This window comes from Corvus brachyrhynchos, unplaced genomic scaffold (genome assembly GCF_000691975.1).
Source record: "Corvus brachyrhynchos isolate BGI_N302 unplaced genomic scaffold, ASM69197v1 scaffold4, whole genome shotgun sequence".
Classification (NCBI taxonomy): Eukaryota; Metazoa; Chordata; class Aves; order Passeriformes; family Corvidae; genus Corvus; species Corvus brachyrhynchos.
In genome coordinates, this window is record NW_008237878.1 from 3183288 (window position 1) to 3195610 (window position 12323).

The 12323-nt window shown below is 46.9% G+C and overlaps 2 protein-coding genes across 6 annotated transcripts in view; both read left to right on the forward strand.

Annotated features, from left to right (window-relative positions):
- The window catches only part of FANCD2 (Fanconi anemia complementation group D2), a 37499-nt gene extending 36009 nt beyond the window's left edge, over window positions 1–1490 (forward strand). The window contains exon 43 of the mRNA XM_017732300.1: window positions 1473–1490. Within this exon, the coding sequence (XP_017587789.1) occupies window positions 1473–1490 (18 nt within the window). The remainder of the gene's footprint in view (window positions 1–1472) is intronic.
- Window positions 7–12323, forward strand: part of TMEM40 (transmembrane protein 40) — a 19474-nt gene continuing 7157 nt past the window's right edge. Inside the window, exons 1-6 of one of the 5 annotated variants that reach the window (XM_017732406.1) lie at window positions 7–6255; window positions 6612–6666; window positions 6992–7198; window positions 10155–10211; window positions 10760–10899; window positions 11464–11617. In XM_017732406.1, the coding sequence (XP_017587895.1) occupies window positions 10163–10211; window positions 10760–10899; window positions 11464–11617 (343 nt within the window). In that variant the 5' untranslated portion in view covers window positions 7–6255; window positions 6612–6666; window positions 6992–7198; window positions 10155–10162. The other 4 variants (XM_017732410.1, XM_017732408.1, XM_017732409.1 and 1 more) reach the window with 4 other exon arrangements.

Genomic DNA, 12323 nt, shown 5'->3' on the forward strand with positions numbered 1-12323 from the left:
CGCCTCTGCTCGTGTTGCCAATAAACCGCTGTGCTCCTGCCCTGCCTGCTCTCTGCCTGCCTGCCTGGGGCCGGGCCGCGGGATGCCCGGCTCCCTGCCACCGTCCTGGATGTCCAGAGCCTGCCCTTCCATCTGCCTGACCCACGGGGTTTGGGCACACACACATTCCTTCCCACGTGTGGTGGCCGTGCCACAGGGGCCGCGGGCCAGGCTGTTGTCAGCTCCTGGAGGCACCTGACCGGCCTTTGGGGTGCTTTGTGCTCCTGCTAGGATCACAGCAGAAAATCTGGTGATCCCTGTGGTCTGGAGGGTGTCTCAGCCTTCACATGTGCACGTGTCAGGGCAGTGTGGGGACAGCAGGCTCACCTGGCATGGTGCACATGCCACAGAAGAGGGCCCTTTGCCAGCACCAGGGAAGAGGTGCTTCTCCTCTCTGCGAGGCAAGTGGCAAGGAGAAGGAAGTCTCTCAGCCCTTCCCACCACTCCTCTATTTATCTCAGTTCTTCAGTGGGCATCTAGATCTGCAGATTCACTGTTCGTATTTAGCATTTGTTGGGGAGTCCATGGAGTTGGTGTCAGCAAAGGTTTTATTGCTTCCCAGCAGGCTTTAAATATCTTGATATATTCTCCCAACTGTAATCATAGCTTTTTCATGATGGCAGTGTCATGCCTGCAGTGTTTACTGTGCACCTGGGTTACTTAATGTTTGTTATGTTTTTGAGGCTGTCTGACATCAGCTGGTTCCTTGTTGATGTAGGTCCTCCTCCAAGCTCACGGTTTTGTTCTCCATAGGAATCTCTGTGTTTTCCATTGTTTGAATAAGTGCTCCTCCAGCCTTTCCCTCAGCTCTCATGGTGGTTACTGTCAGGTTGGGCTGCACACCAGCGAGGCTGGGCTGCTTTTGGAGCATTGTACCTCTGGAAATGAGTGCTTTGTAGCAGCCCTGCAGTGGAGTGGAACAGCCATGGGTCACTGCCCTTAGGTGTAGGGGGCGTATCAAATTAGACTGTTGTCATATGAAAATTGATAGATGGAATGAAAGCAGCTCTCTCTTGGCTCCAAGGTGGCTGCTCTGTAGCCCGAGTACGTCAAAGGTACTGCCATGGCCCATGCACTGCTTACTGTGGATGTGCTGGAGTGGAGTCCTGAGATCTCCATGGTTGGAGATAACTCAGTATTTATCTGGAGAAGGCCCTGAACATCTGGGTGTTGAAGTTGGCCCTGCTTTGAATGGGACAGGGGTGAGGCAGAGACCGCCAGAGGTCCTTGCCTAAATTATGCTAATATTCTTCAATTCAAGGAATGGTAGACAGGGTACCAGACATCCCTGGGACTGGGGCTGTAACTGGGCTGACCTCCTAACTCGAGATCCATTGCTTGTTTCTGTTCCCAGCTAGTAGTGTGGTGTGTTTCAGATCCCTTCCTGGTCTGCTGTCTGGCTGTTGTAATGGCTCTTTTTCCTCTGATACCAGGATTTCTCAAAGGAGTAGGTTTTGCCATGCAGTTGGTGGGATCTGCTGGAAGGTGCCACTCCTCCCAGGAGATGTGTTCTCGCAGAGCCTCAGCACTATGGGATCAGTCTGTCTGGTTCATGTCCCAGCAGGGATGCTGAGCAGCTCACTGCAGTACAGAGTCTGCCCTTTTCCTTTCAAGGAGTCTTACTAGTTCCCTAAGGAACCAAGTGTTCTGGTTGGGTGCTGCTTATTCCAGGCCATCTCTGGGAGGTGGGGAAGCCTTCTGGTCCTCAGGCTGAGACTGCTGCTTCCAGCAGCTGCTGTGAGGTGCAGCCTTGTAACAGATGGAGCTTTGCTACATTTCATTATTTTAAATACTGGGGAATTCTGTTTGCCTTTTTTTCTTTGTACTGTACTTTGGTTTTGGGGTTTTTTTTTTCAGAATATGATGCCCCAGGAACCTACATTAAACTTTTCTGGAGTGGATTTGTGTATTCTAATTTAGATGACTGATTTATGTGGCGTGTTAGCGGTGCTGTTCTTCCCACCACACATTTGATGTAGCAGGAGATGGCAGTGTGCTCTCTGTCCTCACAGCATGCTGTCCTCGTCTCCTGAGAGGGCTGGGTGCTCTCCTTATGGTCAGCAGAGACCTGTTGGTGGTCTGAGACCTTTTCCCAGAGCCTGAACTGCAGAGAAGCTGGTTTGAAGCCTCTTACGAAGGTGCCAGAATTGACCTAGAGAGGCTGAGCCTTGCTTGAGAAAGGTTTGCACTCTCAGATGACAGACAGTGGGATTGTATTGCTGACTGGCTGCTGGACAGGCAGAGAGGCCTCATGGAGTGATTGGGGCAGTCCAGCAGTCCTCATTAGAGGCTCCAAGGTTTGGGAATGAGCAGTAGTGTTTTGATCCTGGGTGGGGGACAAGGTGTGTTGGCATCACGCTTTGTGTGGTGTCAGCAGAAGAGGGATCTAGAGCTTGATTCCAGCTTTGCGTAGCCCAAAAAGGTTGTAGTCTCTGATCCAGAGCTCATCTTTTAAGATGAATGGATTGGACCAGACTTCTCAAATAGTTCTAGCTTTTAGTAAATACCCTTTGGGCTCTCTCAGTGCCTACCGCGAGCAGAGCCTTGATTTTAGGAAACAGTTTTAAAGTCAAATGTACTTTCATCCCCTTTATGTTGCAGGTGATTGAACCTGGTGATTCAGTGAGCTGAGGGGATCTTGAGAGTGGAATGTTTTAGGACACAGCCAAGTTGTTGAGGGAGAGCTGCACTTTGATCCTAAGAGCTTTGCTGAATTTTAAAGATCCCAGAAGATGGTGTGTGCTTGCGTCCTGGTGCCAAGGCACCGACAGCAGTGGATGTCACTGGAGTAGTTGTGTTACAAAGAGGAGATTGGCCCTGCCCGCCTGGGATTGCTGCTGCTCCCCAGGTCAGTGAGATGGGAAGGTCACAGGAGTATGGGAGGTCTTCATATTCCCTGAGATTTAGTGTCGAATATCCAAAAGCTGCCAGCACTACTGCTCTGAGCTCTGCCGGTCCTGGGACCTGGGACTTGGCCTTGGAGTACATAAAAGCTTTAGGGGGGCTGTACCATGAGCTCACCTTTCCACTCACCTTCCCCATCCCTCTCTACCTGTGCAGTCTGACACAGCCTGTGTGTTTTCATATCACAGAAGTGTGAAGCCAGAACTCTCTTTTTGGGGAGGAGGAGATTATTGTTGGGTATCAAGTATGAGAATAATACCCTATAGAAACAATGGATAGATAAACTCTTGAGTCCTGCTGACTTCAGAGTCAGGCCTGTGGGAGGTCTGATTTTCACCTTGGCTGGGGGATGCCTCAGCCAGTTTGGTCAGTGCTGCACAGCGCTGCTGGCCCAACCCCAGCTCTGCTCTGTGAGTCTGCCTGTGTTGCCCCTGTGCCAACAGGTAACCCCACCAGGTAACCAACGTGTGCTGCTGTACCTTCGTAGACTTTTCTGCTTCCTGGCCTTGCCATCTCCTGGCAGGCACATTGCTGACAAAGCTGTGAGGGCAGGTCTCAGCCTGCCTTGCTGACAGGGTTGCAAAATGGATTCCAGGACCAAACCCATTCCACAAAACATCAGGATTAAATACCAAAATCCTTGGCATTGCCTGTGTGCTTAAAAGTGCTGAGGAAAGGGGCTTTATCAAGAGGGACGGTCAGCTGAAGCTGGGAATTATCCCTCAGGCTCCTTTCACTTCCCAGGGAGCACGTGTGCTCCTGTGCCTGTGACTCTGCTTCCATGAGGTACTTCCAGCCCTGTTGCTAGACCAGAAGACTGGGGATAGGAAGGGAGCCCAGGGAACTGGGAGGACAAGGAAGAGGATAGAAGCAGTTATTGAGCAGGGTTTTTTGCATTTCCATCATTACCTGTAGCCATTAAGGGGAGGATCTTGTGCTTGTCTCAGTACTGGAATCACTCACTCTTCTGCCTCATGAGCTGTTGATAACAGCACATGAGGAGGTCAGTAATCCTCCAGGAAGTGAGTGATACATCCTGGCCTTTGATTTAGCCTGCTCAAACAGGCCTAGTTCTTAAACTTAGTGGGCTTTAGCAAAGATTTTACTGTGTTAATTTGAAATACTAATACAATGAATTATTTATTATGGCAAGTAATTCCACAGAAAAGTACAGAATGAGAAAAATTTTCCAAAAGATCTCAGATACAACATGATCTACTCTCATATGATTCCACAAAAGCTTTCATGGCTAAACCTCAGGCTTAGTTCCAGCCAAAAGCAAACATTTTTCACATGATTTCAGCATACCAGGGTCTTAATGGTTCAGTGATGGTCTGGAAGGTTAGGGAGTGGGTTGTTCTCACTGCTTGTTGCTTTTTTCTTCTCTCTTAAAAGTCTCATAGTTTAAAACCAGAAAGGTAGCTGTAAACTACCTGTAGCCTGCAAAGTGCAGCTGACAGTGAGGCATAATCCCCCTGCAGTTACCTGAGCTTCACAGGCTTACAACAATTGTTGAAGCAGACTTTAAAGGAAAATAAGCAGCAACTGAGTAAATGCAAGGAGGGAGTAATTTAACCAACCCATTGGATGAAAGGGTAGGGCAAGAGGAGTCATGGGAATGTTTTAATCTGTCAGAAATGTGATGACTCAATGAGCAATTACTACTCTATGTACCATCACTGGGCCCCTCCTACACTCACTTAAGAGTATTTCTGCATTTCTCATGCAACCTGCTTGTGTGACAAATCCACACAGACACTGTACCCAATTAGTGTCAGGCATAAGAGCTGCTCTGCCTGTGTCTCACCTCTTTAAACCCCTCCTGGAAGCAATTTTCCCAGCATACAAAGAATAAATCACTGTTCTCTTAAATCTCTCAGAGGACAGTTCCCAAATGAGGGCCAAGTAAACACATGTAATACATGATAAAGCATTCTAATTCGTTAGATAATATTCTTCCCAACAGTAGATGCAGTGTATTAGCTGCTTTAAGTGTTCAATGTTACATGTAATTAAAAATGTCAGGGTAGGTGAGACAAGGCACTTGAATAGGCACTTGTAGAAAAATAGTGGAACACCTTGCTTAAAAAAACCCAAACCCCAATCCTTTTCCCCCTCTAAAAAAATACCAAAACCCACAGCAAACAGCTGAACAAACTGGAAAAGAAAAATAAATGCACACCTACTTACAGGAAGTATAACTTACTTTACCTTGTGTCCCAGTCTTTCCAGGAGCAGCAGGAGATGAGGAGGCTATGAGAGCAGAGGGAGGGAATACAATCCTTCCTGGGGCACTGCCTGCACCAGGGTGTAACCGTTAGCTGAATTTGACAAGTGACTTACATGACCACACCTTGTGTAATCAATAGCCAGTGTGCTACCAGAGTGTCCCAAGGAGTCTCCTTTGACACTGGCTGTCACCCTTCACACACATTTTCAGGTGACCAAACATCTGCTGCTTTCTTCTGCTCTGGTGCACCAGAGGGATCTGCCCCCTCCTTTCCTACTCTCATGTGATACAGGCACCATCCCCTGCCAGTGGAGGAGCAGCTGTCCTGAGCAGCCTGGGGTGGCTCCAGATAATTGTTGTGCTGAAGAGATGTGTGTCAGAGGTGGCTGAGAAGGGCTGGAGGGGAGCACCAATGACCTTACAGTGGGTATAGGATGAGCAGAGCCAGAGGCTTTGTGTTGTCAGCACCCTCTGTGGCTGCTGGGGACAGGTGGGGTGGAGGGCACATTTCCCTTTCCTGTCATCAACGCAGCTACACAGGCATTCCCCCTGTGCCTCGCTGGGATGCCCTGAGTAGGAGGGCAGCGTGCCTGGGCTTCCAAACCCCTATCATGGTGTCCCTGCTTAGCTTTACGAGAGCCCAGGGCCTCTCCAGCAGAGTGGGTTCTACGTCACTGGTGCCCCCCTGATGCCCCAGGGAGGCCAAACGAGTGGTCCTGGGTCTCCAGCCTGAGCAGGGGCTGTGCCGAAGCAGCCACGGGCAGGAGTGAGGGGTCCTGGCTGCTCCAGGCTACTGAGGGTCATCAGTGCCTGAGACAGGCTGGGAGCCGCCCAGCTCCTCTCCATACCAGCGGGCTCGGCCCTTGGCTGCCTTCCCCATAGCTCAGGGACATGGGGACACACGCCTGGAGTGTGACCTCCGTAGCCAGAGGACGCCGCGGAGCCGCTGGTGCTCACTCTGTGAGTCAGGGGAGGCCACGTGAGGCCCCAGCCCTGGTGCCTTCCCACCCACCACCAGCACAAGCCAGGGCTGGCACTGGGATCCCTGACCCAGCATCCTGAACTGCCGCACAGCCTTGAAGGTGAGTGCTGGGGACGGGGTGTTCAGGAACTTGGGGTCAAGCCTGAGGGTGCTTGGGGGCTGTGTGCTGGCTCTTGATACACAGCTGGCTTGTTGGTTGCTGTCTGAGGCATCAAGCCACTTTACAAAAAAAGGGTTCTGGTGCTGTGTGGGTTACAGGACTTCCCTATAACCTCTCTTCTTGACTCAATTTGAGTCTTTTTTGACTCGACTTCCCCATCTTTTAAATATTTCTTTCTCTAAAATCCTCACGGCAAGCCCTACACTTTGTGCATAGAGAAAGATTTGCCTTAATTTTATTCAGACTACAAGCATGAACTTTTCTACCTTCTGGTGAATTCATTTTCTGCCCTTCAGAGCTTTGCAACGACCACAGAGAGGCACATGGCGTGAAAGGAGAAACACAAGCCAGGTAATTTCAAATGTTGCACATCAATGCTTATGGCAGAGCTGGAAAACGGGCAGCAAACCCCCTGGGCTTACAGGTGTGGGGCTGGCAGCTGTGCAGCCACCGTGTCTGGGCTTGCTGAGAAAGCCAGGAGAGGAAGGAAGTGCTGGAGCTGCGGCAAGGAGTGGATGGGCTGTGCCTGCTCCTTGCTCACCCCCATGGGGCCAGTCAGAGCGAGCCTGGGGAGCTGCCCTCCCTACGGTGACATGCACTTGCTGTGCCTCTCTACCCGCCTGTGTTCAAGGAGAGTGAAAAGTCTGAGTTTTGCTACTTCTGTGTCACATTTCAGCTATATTTGACAACAGGAAGGCAAGCAGAAGGGTAGCAGAATTATTACCACAGCCTGAGGAGACTGGAGCAGGAGCAGTTTCAACCTGAGCTGGTGTGGATCAGTTTTTGTTGTCTCACTGGAAGAAACCCAGCTTTCACCACAGCCACGGCCCTCCAGGACGTCTTCCCGTGGAACCAACTGCTAGGACCAGCCTAAGACTTGCAGGTGTGCTTTAAGAAGTTGGTTTGGTTTGAGAGAAGGGCATTGAGGGACTTTGTTTAAAATAAAATTTAGCAACGTTAGGTGTCAGCATATAACTTAAAATGAAAGGCAGAAGTAGTTTCAAAGGGAAGAGGTTTAGGTTTGTCTGATTTTTGAAGTCAAAACAACCTTATTTTACCTTATTTGCTTTTTTTTTTGTTTTGTTTTGTTATTCCATTGAGCAATTTCCCTCAGATATATTTCATCAGCTAGGCAAAATGTTGCTGTGTATGGAAGTTGTTAGCCTCACTTTCTAAATCTGACTCTGCACACAAATTTTATTCTAACATTTTAAAAAGACCTCACTGCAATTAAATTCTGATTTACTGTGGGGAAAGGCAAGGTGAGGTCTCTTGTTCATGTTACTCCCCAGTGAGCTCATGGCCAGGCTGAAATGCCAGTATATCATCATCCTTCTCTCATTATGAGGTATAATCAACTAAGTCACTTTTAAAACATACAATAATTAAGCACCTATACTTATCCTTTGTTTAGATCTGATTTTCTTTCCGGGAGAGCCACAGGGGAATTAACTGTGCATAGTCTAAGAGAAATTAGGAACCCAACTTCCTTGGTTAATGTAAATCTTGGTGACTGACTGGGCAGAGCTGTGCTGGAGGCACAGAAAGGGAGATGGGAGCAGATGCCGGTTGCTCCTGGATCCTCTTGTGGCGTCCAGGTCTTACCACAGCGGGATGCAAAAGCACATTAGGCAGCTGTGTTTCTGTTGCTGGAACAGCTGAGCAGTCTGGTCATTTGGGCCAGCAACTGAGCAGTTTTAAAGTAAATCAGTCTGATAGGAGATGAGAATGACGTTGATGGTGCCTGCCCTGCCTTCAGTGTTGAATCTGCACTTCCTGAGTGCGTGGCAGGACAGGTCGGGTAGTGCCCACCTGCTCACTTTATCTTGGGAATGATAAAAAGCTGGGATAGGGCAGTTGCTGTGACAGGTTCCTGTCAGGGCAAGAGCAACCTGCCTTAAAATGCCACTGAAAGTGGCCTTCACTAGGTATTAGGAACCCCAAAGACAAGCCTCCTGAGTTTCACTCTGCAGTAAAATATCTGGATATTTATAAATTATAAAATTTTAATTATAATTAAATAATTAATTAAATAAATTTAAATATAATTAAATTATAAAATTATAATTTATAAAATTTGAAATGGAATTAGTTGGGAAAAAAGTTTCTATTTAAAGTACTTTTGTTCCTTTAGGCCTGGTATTTTGACCCTGTGGTCCAGAGAGAGGCCTAAAGGATTTCGCTTAAACAAGCAACTGTTGCAAGGTTTAAGTTGAGCGAATAGGAAGGCAAGAAAGAGACTGAAAAAGGCAGAGATACATAATAGCTGGAGATACACAAGTGCATAGAACTGACATTCTTTATTGAGTGGCCAAGAACGAGTCTGTCCAGGGTGTGGTGTTCTGGGTTTCTGCATTTCCACATCAGCCGGTGGTTACCCAGCAGAGGGGACAGATGCATTTCCTGCATTCCCTATCGGGTGCTCACAGGCTCACAGCTCCCACAGGGCTGCTGCCACAGCTACAGCTGGACATAACTCAGGGGAAGGGAAAGATCTGTAGATCTTTTGCATAGATTCATCACTGGAAATAATTTCAAAATGTTCTTAAAATATTGTTTTCTCACAGTACACTTTTGAGGCAGGTAAGCCAGGTTTTCTGAGCTGAGCCTTTGAAAGTGGTTGTGTAATTTTCCCAGAAGTCTTTTGAAGTCTGTTTGTGTCTAATTTCCTCTATCTGAGAACTGACACCCTAAAAACTTGTTCTGTTTGAGTGTTTGCTTGTGTGTTACAGTATCCTTCTGAAGATATTAACTGACCTGTTTTGGGGTTTTGTATTAGAATATTTTTTGGACTGATATGATGGTCTCTAGAGAACTGAAAGTGCCAGTAGGAAAAGAAACACGTTTTCCTCTGGAAAATCTCAAGGATACACTTAGTTTTCAAACTGCTTGATTGGAAGTGTTTTGTTGAATGGATCCAAAAGTCATATTGTAAGAAAAAGTGTGGAGGTATAAACTGTTTTCCTATTGTGCCCTGCATAGTGAAAACTGTGCTTCAGGCTCCCCAAAAATCTTTATTTGCATATCTCATTACAACTGTGGGTTAGTTGCAATGTTGCACGAGGGAGATGCATCAGTGCAGGATGCCTGGACCACACTAGGTAGAGGCAACAGTTCAGAACCACAGCCACCACAAAAAGTGTGCCATCAGAATATTTCAGCCTCAGCCCAAAACTTCTGTGGCAAGTTTACCAAAACAAAAGGAAATATTGTATTTTGGGGATGTCAGAATGTTTGTTTCTGTGGCAAATACTGGTAATTAAAATGGGATCAACACTTAAAAATTTGTAATTCATAAAGCTAAAGTTAATGGAAATTTCCTTTTCATGACAACTTGGAAAGAACAGATGTTGAAACATCAAAGTCTTCTGTGAGACAAGAATTCAAATTCTTGTGGGACTTTCCTAGGAAGTACTTCTGCTATTTTTCCCGGCTGATACATGTTAAGTGTTAGGATGTCAGAGGTACAGGATAATTGTTCTATTTCGTGAGTGGAACAGGGCCTATTATGTTACTCACATCTGTGGTAAATAGTTAATTAGACACCTTGGTAGCTTTACAAAACAACAATGTGAATGATCAAGTCTGACTTCTTTTTGTTTTACCCATGATGATCAGACTTTTGTTCTTTCCTAATAACCAAAGGCCAGTAGGACTCACTCAGAGGAGTCAAGAATTGGGTCCCAGGGGGGTACATGAATCATGATGTGAAACAGAGAAGTGATTTCAAAACTGAAAGGCCCAGAGAGAGACGCTGTGTTTGCAGAAAATGGAAGACAGAAAACCAGGAAGCTTGGTGACCTGATTCTAAATGTGCTTTTTTCTCCCCTTTCAAACAGGCACAGCAATGGAGAACTTGGATGTCCCGATCCCAGATCTCAGTGAAGAACAGCAAGGTGAGGGAAGCACACAAAGATCGAAGCTTTGGCTCATGCACACTGCACAGCAGTGTTTTCCAGGGTGGGCATGAGTCAATGAAATTTATTTCCTCTGAAAACACACCCTATCCATCTCCTTGCTTGTAAAAGAGAGACCAGCAGTCAATTCCCAGCTCTTCCACAGGCTCCTGTTAGGCTTTGTGCACATGCAAGTGGGAATTTAGATACATGAAGGAGACTGCTGTGCATTAAATGCCTGATGAGCAATCTCAGTACCTTGATATCCAGCCCTTGGTGTCTCTGTGCCTGTCTGTAAAGCAGCATGGTCAGAATAAGCACCTGTTAAATAGCTAGGAATGCTTTGGGAACACTTGCCATGCTTCTCTGAGACAACAGCATCCCAGAGAGATCAGTAATTTGTATGGACTGTTGACATTCTTGTACGGTTTTGTTGGGCTGTATGTTAGAGCCTGGTGTCTGCCACCACACCTGCACTGAGCACTGCAGGAACACTGCCAGGCAATTCCCTCTACTGCTGCACAGTCACAGGCTTGTTCTCCTCACAGACATTTTCCAGAGGGTTTTTGCTGCTGATGCCAAGTACTTGGAGAGCCATGAGAAAACGAACCAGTCCTTCTGGGAATCACTTATAAAATGCTTGGCCACCACTGACCCACCTATCCTGAATACTGAAGAGAAGAACAATGTAAGTTATCAAAGAAACACTTATCCTTGTTATGCAGACACTTTTATACTTTTCTGCTATCCTCTGGGGAGAAAGAACATACAGTCCCATTATCTGATATGCTGAAATATATTAAAAGGTATAACAGGGAACTTAGATTAATGAGGTTTAGGCCACTGCTTTTTCTGCTTTTGCATTGTTCTCTATGTGCAAAAAAACCTGGCTCTGTATAAATTCCTCAGGATCAGTTCAGCTCACTGTGTTTCAGGCAGGGACATTTTGCTGTAAGATCCTGCAGCAATTGTGTGGCCATTTTCAGACCCTATAGCTGTATTTCTCCAGCTCTCTGAATAGTTAACTATTGCCCACCATTCTGTTTTTCCCAGTTGATGGCTCTGCTCTGAGTTGCTGAATGGAGTTTACATTCTCTTACCATCTTTGGCTTTACTCTTTGTTCCCAGTTTCCCCTTTGTATAGTAGGGGCAGGGGGTTACATTTGCCACAGGGTGAGATACACTCATTTGCCCATCAGGGAGTGCTTCTACAGCCTGTGTTTTATTTGCTATTTACTTACCTTCTTTTCAGCTCCTCAACAGCTGTGATGTTCTCCCTGGAGGCTGTGCTGCCTGCCTGAAAGCCATAGAGGAGAAAGGAGTCAGTGCAATGGCTCTTCTTTACCTTTTGCTGAAGACTTCCAACCCATCTGGTTACAGGCAGCTGCCCAGCTCCAAGGGAAAAGGTCAGTCCTACCTGTCTTCCTGTCAGCTGTTTTCTTAAAATTACTGCAGTGCCAGTGGGACTTGACAGCAGCTTGAAAACTCTGATATGTGCTTGGAAGTGATTATTAGTGAACAACTGAACTGTCTGAAAGTATTGCTGCAGGAAAGGCAGTTAGGTGGTAATGGGAGCCAAAGTTAGTATTTTACTGTAGTCTGACTTGGCTTCTTCTGGAGGAAAAAGACCTTGTGTTTAGGGAGAGAGTGTGTCCTGGGATGATGTGCCAAAGAAGTTTCTCTGACCAGAGAGAGTTTTCCCTGACTTTTTTGTACAGACTGTTACGCAGCCAGCCAGGACCCCTCTGAGCTCTCACAGTGGTAAGAAATCAGAGCTGAGCCACTGAAAATAATTTTGCAAATAATTCCCTAGCAGCACATATAAAACTAAAAGAAATGGACAGGGGATGGCACACTGGGTGCTGAACCTGGCAACAAGATAAAAGAGACTTATTTGCCTGGTTGTGCAGTAAGAAAGTAAGGGCAGTTTCACAGGGTCCATAGTCATTAATTGTCTTTAATAGATGACAGAGCAGCACTCACTTAAGATGACCCTGAATTTAACTGGAGACCCATAAGGACATCCTGTTCCTGCTTCTGCCTTGATTAAACATGTTCCTGAAGGGGAGAGACCTCCCAGCCTGGAACACAGCCCAGCTTTGCTCATCTGCA